General features: G+C 50.9%; 1 protein-coding gene across 1 annotated transcript in view; it reads left to right on the forward strand.

Moving 5' to 3' along the window:
• LOC135825942 (uncharacterized) overlaps window positions 1-17,019 on the forward strand; it is a 39,237-nt gene that overhangs the window by 2,742 nt on the left and 19,476 nt on the right. Inside the window, exons 3-5 of the mRNA XM_065338585.1 lie at window positions 8,372-8,393; window positions 11,825-13,950; window positions 14,485-14,533. Of these exons, the coding sequence (XP_065194657.1) occupies window positions 8,372-8,393; window positions 11,825-13,950; window positions 14,485-14,533 (2,197 nt within the window). The remainder of the gene's footprint in view (window positions 1-8,371; window positions 8,394-11,824; window positions 13,951-14,484; window positions 14,534-17,019) is intronic.

A 17,019-nucleotide genomic window follows, 5' to 3' on the forward strand; every position in this document is an offset into this window, starting at 1 on the left:
ACGCTATGGTCGCAGCATCCATAATACGTAGTGGGTAGGCTTCGACCCATTTTGTGAAATAATCCACAATGACGAGAATGTGTTTGTTCCCGTTTGCTGTTTCAGGTAAGCCCGGAATCAGATCCATGGCTATCCTTTCGAACGGATACCCGCTCCAAAACACCTCCAAAGGTGCACCACGTCCCCGCCTGACAGGCCGAGAGCGCCTCGAACAAGACTCGCAAGTCCCATTCCAGTCTTCAACGTCACGTTTCATTCCGTGCCAGTACAGTTTGGTCCGAAGCAGCGCCAATGTCCGCTTTCTTCCCACATGACCCAAAAAGTCATGGTACTCTTTCAGGATTTTGGGCCGCATTCCTGCAGGTACCAAAATCTGAAATGTGCGTTCTGCCGTGCTTGAGTCGCACCATGATCGCCCAATCACTCCCTCCCGAATGGAAAGAAATTGGCGTCCCTGCCAATACTTGCGCAGAGTGGGACTTGCCCCCGTCAAATTGACATCTTCAGGGTTTAAGTTTAAGCATTCTCGCAGGAGTGCGAGATCAGTGTCTGCCTTTTGGGCGTCAGCCCAATTTAGCATAGTCCAGTCCTCCCGTTGGATAAACGGTGTTGGAATAGTCGTATCTACGACTGCAGCCACAATAGTTGCTGACTTGGATTTCTGGCGGGATAATCCGTCAGCATTTGCATGTGCTTTACCTTGGCGGTATTGCACATCATAGTCAAATTGATGCATGAACTCCATCCAACGAGCAATGATTGCCGAAGGATCTTTGAATGTCGCCAAGTGCAACAGAGCTTTATGATCCGTTCGAATCACAAAACGCTTACCCAAAAGGTAACAGCGGAAATGGCGCAAGGCCCAGACTACACCCAGTAGTTCGCTTTTTGTAGATGCATAACGTCGTTCTGCACTACTGATCAATCGACTGGCGAACGCCACAGGTCTTTCGACTCCGTTTTCATCACACTGTGACAAGACAGCGCCCAAGCCGTTACCGCTTGCATCCACATCGAGGATGAAGGCAGGTGCATCACTACCAAACCGGGGGTAAGCCAATATTGGAGTGTCTGTGAATTTCTGCTTCAGAGCTGTAAAAACAGCCTCGCATTCGTCGGTCCAATTAAATGAACGTCCCTGCTGTGTCAATGCTGACAATGGTTTGCAAATACCCGAGAAGTCTTTTATGAACCTCCGGTAATATCCGCAAAAGCCCAGAAATGCACGCACTTCTGCCACGTTCTCCGGAGAGTCCCAAGCAACGATTTTCTCAACCTTCGCTGGGTGGGTGTGAACACCGCTGTCTGAGACAATATGTCCCAGGAACTCAACTTGCTTACGTAGCAAGAAACACTTGGAGGGTTTCAGGCGTAAGTTCGCTGCAATAAGCCGCTGAAACACAGCCTCGAGATGTTGCAAGTGTTCGTGAAACGAACGACTGAACACGATGATATCATCAAGATATATCAAGCAGATTTGCCACTGCTGTTCCTTGAGAACGGAACTCATCAAGCGTTGGAACGAGCTAGGCCCGTTGCATACCCCAAAGGGCATCACATTGAACTGATAGTGTCCATCAGGGGTAGAGAAGGCAGTCTTCTCTTTGTCCTCTTCTGCCATAGGCAGTTGGTGGTACCCTGCACACAGGTCTAGGGTGGAAAAATATTTCGCACCGTCCAGAGCGCCAAGCGTCTCCTCAATTCGTGGAAGGGGATACGGGTCCCGCTCTGTAATAGCATTCAGCTTGCGATAATCAACACAGAATCGTGTCGATCCATCCTTCTTTTTGACAAGAACGATAGGTGACGACCAAGGACTAGTAGAGTCTTCCACTAGCCCTTGCCGTTTCATATCTTCAACAAGCTCGCGAGCAGTTTCACGAGAGTTCCATGGCATACGCCTAGCAGCCTGTGCAACAGGACCACGATCACGTGTCTCAATGGTGTGGTGTAGCACCGAAGTGCGACCAAGCTCAGATGGGTTCAAAGCGAACGCATCTCGATACCGAAGCACTAAGGCTTGCAAGCAGTGGATCTCCTCGCAGGAGATACCAGATTGTCCCAGAGATGTCTCATTACCATCTCTTCCGACCCCCACTTCCGTGTGTTCCAGGTCCGAGTCCCAGCTCGTCCACACACCTAGGCTCCAGGATCGAGTCCAGCTCGTCCAACCTACAGGCTCCAGGGTCGAGTTCGTCCTCGCCCAACCTCAAAGGTTCCATGGATGAGTTCGTCCTCTTCCAACCTTTCCGGGGGTCCACAACCGGACATCTTGCGCCAATGCGCAACTGCTTCCAGACCCCGAGAGAGTCCTCCGTCTCAGCTATTTGAACTGATTCCTCTCCCTGGCCATCAGCCAGAGTGTCTTCGGTCACGATACTCACGACCTCAGATATTGGTTCTAACCGACCAATCTGCATTGCCCTCTCTAGAGCCACTGCCTCGTCAGAGTAATTCAACACCCGTACGGGAACACCATCCACCGTAGGGCTCACTAGCGCATGCGCCATCATGACATCATTCATTCCTTGAAAACACCCATCAGGTATCGTCAAGGCACAGGTCGGCAACCCTTCCGACGTGTCTAGCACGGCGTTAACCGTCACCTCCGACAGGGGAGTATCACTTCACGCCTCCGCAAGCGAAGAACGTGCTCTCGTTTGCCATCACCATCATGGCTCGGCGGAACGACATCAGCTTTAGAAGCTTTTAAAAATGCACTCCTCCATCACCCGAAGTGATCTCGCAAGGAATTGGGACAGCACATCGCGTCCAATGTCAGAACCAGTAACCAACATCATACTCAGTACGTGACGAAACACCACAGGGTGCGGACGTCGCGACATATCCGACACCAAACAGGCATCGTCCAACACAGAAATGCTGGTTTCAGGTGGGCATCAGCTCACTAGTGATTTCCATCACACTCCAATCAAAACATTCGAGATCCGCATCAACGAACTCAAATCAGCAGTTGTTCAAGCTCTCTGCAGAACTTGTTACTGTATCATCGTTTCAGCCAGCATCTCAACTGGTGCGCCCAGTTTCGAAATCTGGCTTCGTGACTCCGTCACACGACAAGGACATAGTCCTCTTGACTGTTTTTGAACCGTCAAAGTTCAAAAAGAACAGCAACACTCCTCAACTGCAGCTGAGGGCAACGTAGAAGCTAAGCTTCATGCAGTCATCGATCCTGCCACTGCAAGACGACTCAAAAAGCCTAAAAGCATTTCGCTTCTCGAGCAGTTTCTGTGCAAGCGCTGACAAAACAGCAGAGTTTCCTCATTGCACGTCCTTGCAAGAACCTCCGTGGGTTCGAACAATGCGCCGTCTACACCGCAAATCGAGTGCAGCTGACACATATCTCAGACCAACAAGTGGTGCGGGAGTCGAAACTCTCGTCGGCGGCATGACCGACTTTCGCCAGGTCTTCCGGAACAAGTTGGCACGCCAACTGATAGCAACAGCTACAAAACAGAACGAGTTCACGTTCCATGTGCACGCACTCAGACAGAGTGTTCAACTGAACGGACCAAGGCCAGAACAGAACAAAACAGTTCGCTTCCGACTCCACTTGAGAACTGCATGCAGCCTCGTGAAATCGACATCAAATTCACACCTCTGCGTGCTCGAGTAAACAAGAGCTCAGAGTTCAGCATGGACCAGTGCACACCGAGTTACGACTACTCTGCCGGAGCAACAGCAAGACGCAACTTGGATCCTGGTCACAGCACCAAATGTCATGGCCGGTGATCCATCTGGAACTCCCTTCAATTTAGACTACGTCTTTGGGAAATCCTCAAATATATAATAATAATAATAATAATCTAGTGGCACCAGGTAGACGACCAATATAGTTGATTCAAGCAGATAAGTAGCTCACCTGTTTTCCGGCTCACACAAGGTAGTCAGAGGTTGAAGGGAAGCGATCAGAAGATATCTTTATTTGTTGGAAGAAGGTGGCTTTTATGTGATTTTAGATATAGTATAATTGTATATAATAATTTGTATGAAATATTAGTATAGCTTAGTATAGCTTCGGGGAGCTCGCTCACCCACATTACAGGAAAGAATTACAACTATCAGTAAAGTCCGAGGGTACTCGTACGCGATCGTGCGACGGAGCCTGGAGTACGCTGTCGGAATGTTGCCGCAGCTAGAGCGCGCCGCCTTCGTACGGTGACTTGATTGGGTCACCTTCATCTTCTGCCCCGTAGGCTCTTCCCTCTCATTACCCCGTAGGGCGCTGCACGGTCAAGCCGTGACCTCTCCCAAAAAAGGGATAACGGAGTCCGCAGTGCGCGAAGCACTTGCAGGACCCTTTACGTCGTAGGACGCGAGAAGAGGTGCCGTACTTGCTCGACTAACAAAGGTATCAGCTCCCTTGCAGGACTAAGCAGGGTCCCCTCAAGCTCAACAGTGTAGTGAGTACAATGCTGACGACTTGTACTGAAGGTGTTGCCGACGTACGACAACACTTGCGACTCTAGGCCACGAGTTGTAAGCCATGATTGCTCAACTAACGAAAGTGCCAAATCCTTCGCGGGACTAATCATGGTTCTTACAGAACTCTAGAATATTTCGGAGCCCAGCTTTTGGCTGCTGAATCTCATTGCGTGGTCGCTTTCACGACGAGTCGAGTCCGGGTCATGACAAAGGTATGTTGAATAGACTTGACTGTGAGTGACTGAATTTCGTTGCAGCGTGTCGTACATTTGATTGGTTGAACTATGCAGTGACTAGGTGTCACGTGAGTCACGTGAGGTGCACCTACCACCACCATGTCCTACATTTGTACAGCTGTCTATGAGATCAAGATTACATAAACACGAGAGTGTGTAACTCCGCTTGGTCTGGCCATGGCGGAATGTTTCGTTTTGTTGACTTTTCTGGAGATGATGAGTCATACCGTACGAGGCATGTGCTACGAGTCTGTGGGCGCGTGAGCTTGTACAGTTTTCATTAGGGGTCGTCCAAAAGAGGTTGCACGGGCCGTTGGTGTTTGAGCGCCATTGATTGCACTGCGAAAGAAACGATCGACTCTGTACGAGCTCTAGACTTTTGTACAGATTCCAGGACGCGCTCGATGCGTATTGAGAGTCTTGCTTCTGAGCGGCAAGATGACATGCACGACAGGTGACTGCCTTTGAGCGTGATTCGAGACGAGGAGAAGCGGAACAAGCTATGAAACGAGCAGCATCTGAATGTTTTCAGCTCTTCCTCCAGCGACGATAGTGGTGAGGAGGATGTGTAACTTGCTAGGATTTTCGGCTGAGTTGCTTTCTGACGTGTAAAGTATCTTATACATAGCGTTTTCTGATCGTGGCATGCTTCGAATATTTGTATTTTCGTTTTGAGACAAGAGTGAAGATAAGTGGCAATTTTAACTTGGCGGACAAAGTACTTCCTCCGTTAACAAAAAGTTCGTGATGGATTTTGAACGATAGGAAAACGCTTAGAATAGGTCAAGAACAGTTTGTATCGCCTGCAAATCACTGGACGAAGGTAGTTCAGCCTATGTACAGCATCTTTACAAGAGAAACTATTGGCAGAATGAGCAGATAGTTCAGTTTGCGTCGCTTTTGCTCGACTCATTTTGACCCTGGTTCGCTGCCGTCATCTGCTGCGCGCGAGTCGTCATCTTGTTCGAGTCGTTGTTCAGCTCGTTTCAGCCTTGCCTCGGCTTCTTTGATCACACTTGGCTGAACTTGATGTCGCCGTCGTTGAAGTAAGTGTGCTTTCAAGCTGCGTGATCCGCCGCGGTGGTGATTACTCGTTTCCACCAGGGAGTCGTAAAAAATATTTTACGACTCCCTGGTTTCATCTTTGCTCTCCAGAACTCCGCGAAACGAGGAGTAAAGGACTACTAAAGGCACAGCCAAACTGATTCCATTTTCTGTGATTGATACCCTGCCAGCACTGAACGGCAGCGGCTAGCAAGTCCAGTCGACTTTCTTTAGCCACGAGACTTGCGTCGGACTGCAGACTTCTGAAAGAATGCACGGTCATCAGCATTCAAATCTGGGCTTTGCGCAGGTTGAACAAGAACCTGAGTTCAGAATTATTTCATTGCGCCGTGCGATCGGAGCACCTCCTTGTTCACTCGCTCATTGTGTGGGCTCGCTGCTTTGTTCCATCGCTCTCAAACTCAGTGCTAGAGTAGTAGAGAGGCCAAGCAGCGTATTACCCCCCTCGGAGAAGTGATATTTCAATTTCGCTCGCCATTACTGTCCTCACCTATGTTGCCACAGCTCAACTATCGATTCCGCTCGCTTGTTGTGAAAGGTCACTTACCTTGCATCGTACCTTTTTCATGGCATGCCAGGGAAGGCCAAGAAAGTGATTGCGACTCATTTCACAGCAGTTTGTGTGCAAACCAGTCTCTCAAAAATCCATCACGAAGTTTTTGTTAACGGAGGAAGTAGGCCATTCACACGACGTGCAAACTCAAATTTATCGTACCGTTTCCAAGGATATTAACTCGCATACGATTAACTTGGACACACGCTTGCAACTAATTTTTGAACTTGGCCGGGGCCCTTGTGCTCACGATTATACTTTGCACACGAGCAAAAGTGCCGATGTTGAAAGTGCGCGCTGCAAATGTAGTGTGTGGGATATTTTTTCAAACGGGAATTTAAAAATTTAAAACCCAGGCCCACGGGTACACACCCAGGTCTGCGGGCATACCTCTGCATACGCACACACGCACGCACACACACACACACACACACCCACACACACACACACACACACACACATTCATGTGCACAAACATAATTGCAGACACTCCCACGCCCCGTCTGTGCGTACAACGACGTGCTCACGCACTCACTCACAAGCAATCAACACATAGGTTTGGGGGTTGCCATGACTTCAATTTGATTAAAGATAATAGTATGTGATGATAGACCAGTTCCAAGAAAACAAACGATAATAGTTGAGTCACATCATCACATTTGATCGTCAGTGATTCACACTGCCCACCGGGGGCAAACGCACGAACGGCCCACCGAGGGCTAGCCTGCATCTGCCCACCGTGGACCGGTGGCACAAGCGGCTAGCAAAGCCAACAGCCAGCCAACTGAGGGCTAAGTAATCCTGCCCGCCGTGGGCCGTTAGCATACTGCCCACCAAGGGCGCACAAATGGCCGACGTGGCCAGTAACCTGCCTGCTGCAGGCGCATGAATGGCCGCCGAGGCCAACAGCTTACCCATCGAGAGTTAAAGCATACGGCCCAACCGAGGGCGCGCGAAGAAGCGTATAGCCCAAGCGAGGGCGCATGATTATAGCTCGACCGAGGGCGCATGATTGTAGCCCGACCGAGGGCGCATGATTATAGCCCGACCGAGGGCGCATGATTATAGCCCGACTGAGGGCGCATGATTATAGCCCTACCGAGGGCGCATGATTATAGCCCGACCGAGGGCGCGTGATTGTAGTCCGACAGAGGGCGCATGATTGTAGCCCGACCGAGGGAGCATGATTTTAGCCCCACGGCGCATGATTATAGCCCGACCGAGGGCGCATGATTATAGCTCGACCGAGGGCGCATGATTATAGCCCGACCGAGGGCGTATGATTATAGCTCCACCGAGGGCGCATGATTATAGCCCGACCAATGGCGCATGATTATAGCTCGACCGAGGGCGCATGATTATAGCCCGACCGAAGGCGCATGATTATAGCCCGACCGAGGGCGCAAGAATAAGTGTATAGCCCAATCGAGGGCGTGCGAATGGCCGCCGAGGCCAGCAACCTGCCTACCGAAGGCTAAAGGATACTGCCCAACCGAGGGTGCACAACGGCCGTCGAGGCTAATAGCCTGCCCACCGAGGGCTAAAGCAAACTTCCCGCCAAGTGATAAAGCATAGTACCCACCGAGGGCCAAAGCATGCTGCCCACAATGGGCTGATTATATACTGCCCACCGAGGGCTAAATCATACTGCCTATTGAGCAAACGAACAGCCACCGAGGCCGACAACTTGCCCGCCAAGGGAAAAGCATACTGCCCGCTAGGGCCTAAACTATACTGCCCAGCGAGGTCAAATGAACGACCAGCGAGAGAGAGAGAGAGAGAGAGAGAGAGAGAGAGAGAGAGAGAGAGAGAGAGAGAGAGAGAGAGAGAGAGAGAGAGAGAGAGAGAGAGAGAGAGAGAGAGAGAGAGAGAGAGAGAGAGAGAGAGAGAGAGAGAGGGAGAGAGGGAGAGAGGGAGAGAGGGAGAGGAGAGAGAGAGAGAGAGAGAGAGAGAGAGAGAGAGAGAGAGAGAGAGAGAGAGAGAGAGAGAGAGAGAGAGAGAGAGAGAGAGAGAGAATGTCTAACACATATGTGTGATTTGTGCCTCTGTTTTTTTCTGACTCTCTATGAAGGAGGCCAAACAGCTGCAGGCAGGTTAGTGACAAATCAATTCTCAAACTTCTTTTCCGCCAAAAAGTTACGAGTCATGACCAGTGATGCACACGAATAGTCGAATAGTAATAAAGTTCGTTCGAAGAGCTGTACAATCATGTTCTATGTGTGGCATGCATGCTAGTTTTGTACGAGTACATGTGGACCCTGCGCTAGCGGCAATAGAGCTAGGGCCGCTGCTACAGATTACAGTACAGCGGTTACCGTACGTGTACTTGACGAATCCGGCCTGTGTGAGCGCTCGCCAGACAGTTAGTAGTAGTAACAATAGAGTGCCGGCACTGTAGTACAGTTGCGAAGGGCACGTGTAATTGTATGAGTACAGTGCACACACTGTACTGTTGCGAAGTGGGAGCCCATGGTGCCTTCTTCTTTACTACTTTAGTGCGGTCCAACTCACCCCTCTCTTTCACTTTGAAGAACGTTCTGGACATCCAGTTCGTTTTTCGTGATGGCTTCTGGCACAGCTGGTCGTAGCAGCTCCGTTTAGGAGCACTTCGAGAAAGTTGATGGAGGTGCAAAAGTTCAATGCAAACTCAAGTTCAATGGCTTGACTACGAGCTCAATGCGGGAACATCTTATCTGACGGCATGTTACTTGCTCGACGGCTGTAGCTGCCACGGATGCGAAGGTATCCCAGACAAAAAGCACAGACGCAATGCAGAAGTTTGTGGGCCGTCAAGAAATTTCAACGAACACTAGATTATTATTATTTTTATTTTTTATTTTTATTTTTTTACTAAGGCCACAGCTTCCAATCATGACATGCAAAGCAGCGGTGCAGCATCGCAGGCATGAATCGTGGACGTGGTGACGGGGTCTGATGTGCTCCACCGACCTAGGGTCTCGGCTTCACTGCACAGCAAACGCGTCAAAAGAAAACGGGGGCTAATAATTATCGGGAGATGAGGGGGGGGGGAAGAAGAAGAGAAGAAAGAGAGAGAGAGAGAGAGAGAGAGAGAGAGAGAGAGAGAGAGAGAGAGAGAGAGAGAGAGAGAGAGAGAGAGCTGGGAGTTAGAAGAGCACAGTGCTCTTGGTGATGGGGGCTGCGAAGGATAGCAGGTTCTGGGATATGTGCATGAGAATCAGAATATTGGTGATGATGGCAGCAGGGTTATAAGGTAAGCAGCTGAACACTCATAAGAACAGGGAAAGCGTTGGCGAGCAGATTCAAAGTGCATCAGTAGCAGAGAGCCAGTCCTGAGCAAGAAGGTGACGGTACACCTTTTTCTTAAAGCTTTGCATGTGGGGCTGGTCGGGTGGGTGGTGGAACAGGTCTGGTGGCAGGGCATTCCATGTTGCAACGGTGCAAGCAGGGAATCCTTGGAGACAGCTATTCCGGGTGTTGGCAGGCAGGCCAGTTGTCATCTGGTATGGATGGGAATCCTGCAGCTGGAGAGACTGACGGGTAGGTCTTGTCTCGGGGGCACGGTGAGTGGCTGGTTTAGGCAGCATCTGCTTCAGAGGGCTGGATGCATCTAGATAGCAGAGCTTGTAGGTATAGGCAAGTGCAGCTACCAGGCGACGGAGTGCCAGGCTAGGGAGCCAAGTACCTGCTCCGATGATGTGGAGGGCCCTTCGCTGGATCTGGTCCAGCTTCTTAAGATGGGACGAGGGTGAGCCCATCCACACTAAGGGGCAATACTCGAGTGTGTGTCGCACAAAGCCGTTGTAGACGCATTGGCGGCTCTCGGCGTCCAGAATGGGAGACGCTCGCTTCAGGAAGCCAATCCGCTGGTTAGCACGGGAAGCTAGGGAGCGGAGGTGGAAGGAGTAGCTCAGGGTGTCGTCAAAGGTGACTCCCAGGAGTTTCAGCCGACTCTCTTCACTGACCGGTGTGCCGTCAAATGTTGCTATTATCCGTTCGTTCGAAGATTTGGTATTCAATAGAGTATTTGTTCTTGAAAAATGGGTTAGTGTGCATCACTGATTGGAATACTATTTAGCATCCAATCCCTCACATATTCACACTCAGTCAGGGCAACAAGGACTGGCTTTGGAAACAATGTGTTACTTTGAGTAACTGGTCTCATAATGCAAAAGCTCGAAGAGCTGGCAAGCAATGCTAGGCCGCTAGCAGCAACTTGCTCATGATGAGCAGCAACTAACGAAGCAAATGTCCAGTTGGAAGCAATAGAGCTGTATGTCCCCAAGTAGTACCATTAGCAAGAAGATATGATGGCAGGGTTCTAGCCAGGTCAAAATAGTAGGGGGGGGGGGGGGGGAGGGGAGGGGGCATGGGAAACAGTTACCCCGTAACCCATTTTTGCATTTTCCGAAATTGTCTTGCCATGCAAAATGCAATGTACGGGGCGAACCCCCGACTTCACAACAGACAAGTGTGCCTTTATGAACCCTCCAGTAGTGACTATCCACTACACTTTTCGTTGAATGGCATCAAAAGTTTGAGCTACGCGCCGTTTGTAGTTTGCACCTTCGCAAGAAATACTTATGTTCTTCTTTGTAGTTTGTAGCAGTTCCCGGTTAGTTTCGAATCGTATCAGTCCGCTTTACTTAATTTCAAGTCAGTAGAAATTTGTGATATCGGATCGTAAAGCTAGCTCCGTGTAGGAGAGTTTTGAGAGACAAAAACAAAATAATTCATCCTGCGCATGGAACGCGAGGATGTCGTCTTCTTCCGCTCCGAAGTACATTAGCCTCTTCCTTCGATACACCGTTGACGATCCGTTTTAGGAGACTCAGTGCAACATGGAATCCAAACTCAAACGAATAAACGTTCATGTACTTGCAACAAAGAGTTGCATCCAGAACAGTCCAGTCTACCGAGGAGAACAAGAACAGCAACTCGCGTCGCACTCCACTTCGGATTTTGTTGTCGCGGAATTCAAATCGGGATTTTCTCGACGTTTTCCACAAACGCTGTGGTCATGTTTTCGTACTGTTCATATTTGTTAGAATATTTGTTCGTGATTTTGCTATTCTTTGCAACATTGGTAAATAGTGATTTTTGGGTGAACAGGGCACATTTTAGTGCTCTTTTATTGCTTGTTTTTTGGATGAATTGGGCGCAGCATCCGGGGCGAAAAGTGGTACAAGCGTGGTGGTGCTGGTGGTACCGTGTGTGACACCCCTGGACTCTATAAAGCCCAGTGCCTCAACTGCAGCAACACCATAACAGTTGTCTCCTGTCTGCCAGTATTCCGGTGATGGAGTGGTTATTCTGCGGGAAGCAATGACTTTCAGACACACCCGTGACCGTAAACTTGCGAGTCAAGCGGGCTTTCTCATAATACGAGTGCATGCAGTGAAGATGCACTCTCACTTGTTTTGCATTCCTGTTGCCTGTACTGTATGATTTCTTGCTAGTAATACAAAAGAAAGAACAAACTATAAATGTCACCTGCAGTTACACAACATTTTTTGATGTGTGCTGTGCTTATCGTTGTGCCCAGGAGATACTGCTGTTCTGCGAAGTATCAGTGACCTCGAAGCAGCAGAGCAGGAGGCAGCCAGGTTGGGCGGTACGACCGTCATCCATTTCCTGCACGTGGCAATACTTGGTGCGGCGCGCGTTGGAAAGACCAGCTTGCTGAAGGCGTTGCTTGAGAAGATGCACGATGAGAATGAACTCAGCACGCCCGGCATGCGCACGTCCTACGCAACTACAAGCATCTCTGATGACTGTCGATTCACCGAATGCCCAGACATGCCAGATGCTCTGAGTCGACTCTACGTCATCACCATGATGTGCAAACCATCCACTTCGAATCATCCCCAAGACAAAGAGACAACACAAGATGACAGAGAGAGAGCCCCAGCAGGAGAGGATCCTGTGGCTGGGACCCATGCAGGACCTATGGAGGACAGCAGTAGCAGCAGCAGCAGCAGCAGCAGCGACGGGCCAGCAATGCGCGAGGAAATCCACAAGACCATCGCAGGATTTCTCAACGCAGACCGGGTAAAGTACATCTCTGACCGGGCCAACATCCCCGACTATACCGTCATCACATTCCGTGACCTTGGAGGGCAGCAAGTCTACCAATCCGTGCAGCCCCTCTTCATGGCCAAAAACACAACCTTTATTGCCACATACAACTCTTCTCTGGACCTTCTAGAGACCCTTCCCAAGCTCGATAAATATCAGTTCAGCCAGGAAGAATGTATCGAGCGGGCCACTCTACCGGCCAATGCGACTCGCCTAGACCAGCTGCTAAGCTGGCTCGACATGCTGCTGCTGAATGCGAAAGCTGACAGCAGCACAGACCAGAGTGCTGCAGATGTGTTTGTAGTGGGGTGTCAGAGTGACATGTGGAAGAAAACCGATTTGCCTGATCCTTGTAAACTACTTCGAAAGAATATCGAAGGTTCGCCGTATAAGAAGCTTGTCTGGAACGAAACATCGTACTTCAAAATCGACAGCACCAGATCCACTGGAAGTGCAGCACAAGCAGATGAGCTGCAGCGATTGAGAGAGGCCATCATCGACCGCTGCCGGGAGAGCCAACGTAACATCCCTGTTCCATGGCTCCGATTCTGCATAACCATACACACGCTCAAGCAGGAGGTCACGTGGCCTTGGATTTCCTTCAAGGAGGCAAAGTTCATAGCGAAGCAAGTCAAGGCTGTTCCACATGACTGCAGTGACCGGCAAATAGAGCTGCTGCTGAAGTACTGCCACGAAGCAGGCCACCTGGCGTACTTCCCAACTCTCAAGCTGAAAGACACGGTCATCCTGGAGCCCCAGTTCATCCTGGACTGTGTCAATGCCTTTGGCTACATGAAGCTTGACCGAGACATCACAATGCACGAAGAGCGGCGCTATAAGTCTGGGTTCATGACGGAGTCCCTGGCACGCAAAGCTCTCAACAAGATGTTCGAGGGTCAGTCTTACTGCGACCATGCTAAGGCGTGGCAAGCAGTCAGAGCAAGCAGTGATGGGTTCAAGCTCATTTTTGAAATCCTAGAATGGCTCTCAGTCCTGGCAATTGTGCAGGATGAGCACGAGTTTATTGTACCTGCAATCGTCCGGGACATGGGCACGGACCCCCAGCTGCCTTGTTCCTGTGCCTACGTGTCCTTTAAGCACGCAGACAGCGATGAGTTGATGCACTTTCCCGTGTTCCTGTACTGGCAATGCGTGGTGGAGGTGCTGCTGCAGTCACACAATCGCTCGGCTGCCACGCTGTCACGGTGCAGCGTTCGCGTTCGCTGGAACGATTGTCCATGGCTGCACCTGCACTATACACGTTACGGCTTACAAGTGTACGTCGAGTGCGAGGGCCGACCCGGCGGCAGCGGAAAGTCTACGCTGGATGATGTCCGGGCAATCGTGCGCACAGTGCTATGGAAGTGGAGCCTGCAGGTCAAAGTGATCAGCACATTGCCATGCCCCTGCGGAGAAACATCGGGCGAGGAGTGTTTACAGCATGGCTTATCTACCTGCTGCGCACCAAGCTGTGCGCACGCCTTGGACGCTTCCACCCTAGTGGCTGAAGACTACCCACTGTGTACACGTTCAAAGAAGCGGGATATACAGATGATCCGTGAGCAGGCCATGTTCTGGCTGGGCCTTGACCAGGTGAGAGACTTGACCTGATTGAATTCCCGCAGCTATGCAAAAGACGTTACGTTAGAAGCGCGTGAAGCTAGCTTTAGTTCATATGTTTTTGTGTGTGGGGGGGGGGGGGGGGGGGGCACGAACAAGAGACAAGTTCCACCAGGCCTTGTTGTAATTATGTGTTATTTCTGTTTAGGAGGAGAGTTCTTCACACACAAAGTTGCACCATTTCTCTATTTTCTTAAAACTTGCCACGTATTCCCGTCATGTGGATGAGGAGATAACCATTTTGAGCCTACTCTGACTTCGGCGATTATGGCTTGTGCGTGTGCGTGTTTGCATGCATGTGTGCTTTTGCTCGTGTGTATTTACATGTATTTGTGTGTGCGTGTGTGTGTGTGTGTGTGTGTGTGTGCGTGAGCGTGAATGCGGGTGTGTGCGTGCGGGTGTGGGTGGGCATGTGCGGGTGTGTGTGGGTGTGTACGGGTGTGTGTGTGCGTGAATGCGGGTGTGGGCATGTGCTTGCGTGTACTTGGTCTCTTGCAATACCTGCAGGATGCACGTGGAAGGCTGTTTGACCCGAGATCGACCTCTCTTCCTTCAGGTTAGTTGGATGCACAATTCAAACAGATCTGCTACTTCCAAATGATGTTTTGCATGATGTCCGCATTCGTGTGAACCTTTAGTCGCAAGGAAACCGTATGCTGTTCTATTTTCTTTTTGAGCTAGCTATTCCCGTTCGGGTATTCAACACTGCATGAGCACAGGACCATATCTGCTGTGGATAGAATGTAAAATTTGAGCCTCTTCTCACCGCAAGCTGGTGTTTGATCCCAGCCAACACTGCAGTTCTGACTCTGTTTTGGGCCCTGGACAACTGACATTACATTGTCATAGAATTGCTATGGGGTCGCTGTCATATTTTGTCGTCCTGAAGCGAACATCGTTCGTGGCAGAGGAGGAGGAGGGTGCGAGGTCAAAAAATCATAACTTGCTCTACAATGCACTACGTGTACATGCATTAGCATCCCCCCACCTCACAACAGAGCAACCGAGTTTTGCATTAAGCTGGGAGTGCCGATTCGAGCAACTGGTATAATGGCTCGCAGCTGAGCCAGCAAATGACTCCGCTTGGAGCAGGCGAATGGCTCCGCATGGAGCCGGCAAATGACTCCGCATGGAGCCGGCAAATGACTCCGCATGGAGCCGGCAAATGACTCCGCATGGAGCAGGCGAATGACTCCGCATGGAGCCGGCAAATGACTCCGCATGGAGCCGGCGACTGACTCCGCATGGAGCCGGCGAATGACTCCGCATGGAGCCGGCAATTGACTCCGCATGGAGCCAGCGAATGACTCCGCATGGAGCCGCCGAATTACTCCGCATGGAGCTGCCAATTACTCCGCATGGAGCCGCCGAATGACTCCGCATGGAGCCGCCAATGCCTCCGCATGGAGCCGCCAATGACTCTGAATAGAGCCGCCAAATGCTAGATATATAGAGATGCATAACCAGTTGAGAGCATATATTCTCATGGACTATACAGATACCGTCATGTGTGCGCCAGAAACATGAGTTGAGCTAGTGGGTGGGAGGGTGGGAAGGAAATTGTTTCGGGAACACCTGTTCCGCAAGTTGCACGCTCGAAAGTCCAAACAGCAATGACATGAAAGAGACATTGTACAGGATATTGAAGGGCGCGTGCCCACGTGACTCGCGCATGGGTGCAGGTTGGGCCAGCTCGCTGGGCTGGCTGCTAACTCGCGTTAGCATGCTAACGCTCATTTAGCATCCCCCCCCACCTCACAACAGAGCAACCGAGTTTTGCATTAAGCTGGGAGTGCCGATTCGAGCAACTGGTATAATGGCTCGCAGCTGAGCCAGCAAATGACTCCGCTTGGAGCAGGCGAATGGCTCCGCATGGAGCCGGCAAATGACTCCGCATGGAGCCGGCAAATGACTCCGCATGGAGCCGGCAAATGACTCCGCATGGAGCAGGCGAATGACTCCGCATGGAGCCGGCAAATGACTCCGCATGGAGCCGGCGACTGACTCCGCATGGAGCCGGCGAATGACTCCGCATGGAGCCGGCAATTGACTCCGCATGGAGCCAGCAAATGACTCCGCATGGAGCCGCCGAATTACTCCGCATGGAGCTGCCAATTACTCCGCATGGAGCCGCCGAATGACTCCGCATGGAGCCGCCAATGCCTCCGCATGGAGCCGCCAATGACTCTGAATAGAGCCGCCAAATGCTAGATATATAGAGATGCATAACCAGTTGAGAGCATATATTCCATAAATCGGCACTCCCAGAGCGGATCACAAAGTGCAGCTACCTGTGATATTTGTAAGCAGTGCAAGCTCGGTAACGATTGACTAACAGGAACTCGATATCGTGGGCTGAGGCCATTGCCACAGCCACCCATGCTTTGGCTGCTGGTGGCCTCTGAATGTTACTCGGGCAGACATGGCTTTCCACCTTCCCGCCTCTCTGAATATCGAGTCCGGCAGCTGATTCGAAACGAGTGGCCGGTGTATGACGCCAGGCCATAGCCACAACTGATGAGCAAGATTTTCGCAGTTGCTGCAAAGCCGATCGATTGGCATCTGCTGCTGGTGCCGCTAGCTTTTCCAGGTGCTGCCACAATTGCAAACCACTCTTTGCGATTGGTTGGTCTGCTTGATTGACTGTCCATTGCCCTATCCCCGGTTGCAATTGTTTGCGTACCAGCCAAGTGCACCACTTGCATCAGTGAATAGCAGCAAGTTGGGGGACGGCGTCCACTTAGGGTGTAGGAAGAAGGACCGGCCGTTCTACTATTCCAGGAGCTAAGGCCATCAGCGAAGGTATTTGAGGCACTCTTCGGAGAGCTTGATCAGGTAATACGGCTGCCGGTACCAGTTGGCAAGTGACCACAATCTGCAATGTGCGTCCTGGGACTATCACTCTTGTAGCAAACGAGAGCTTTCCCAGAAGATACTCGAGTTGACATTGGGTAGTTGAAGCTGTGTTGAGAGTGGCCCGTAGGAGGTCGTGAAGCTTGGCAAGTTCGTCCATCGGCAGACTGATGTGAGCGCGCGGGTGTC

This window comes from Sycon ciliatum, chromosome 10 (assembly GCF_964019385.1).
Source record: "Sycon ciliatum chromosome 10, ocSycCili1.1, whole genome shotgun sequence".
Lineage (NCBI taxonomy): Eukaryota > Metazoa > Porifera > Calcarea > Leucosolenida > Sycettidae > Sycon > Sycon ciliatum.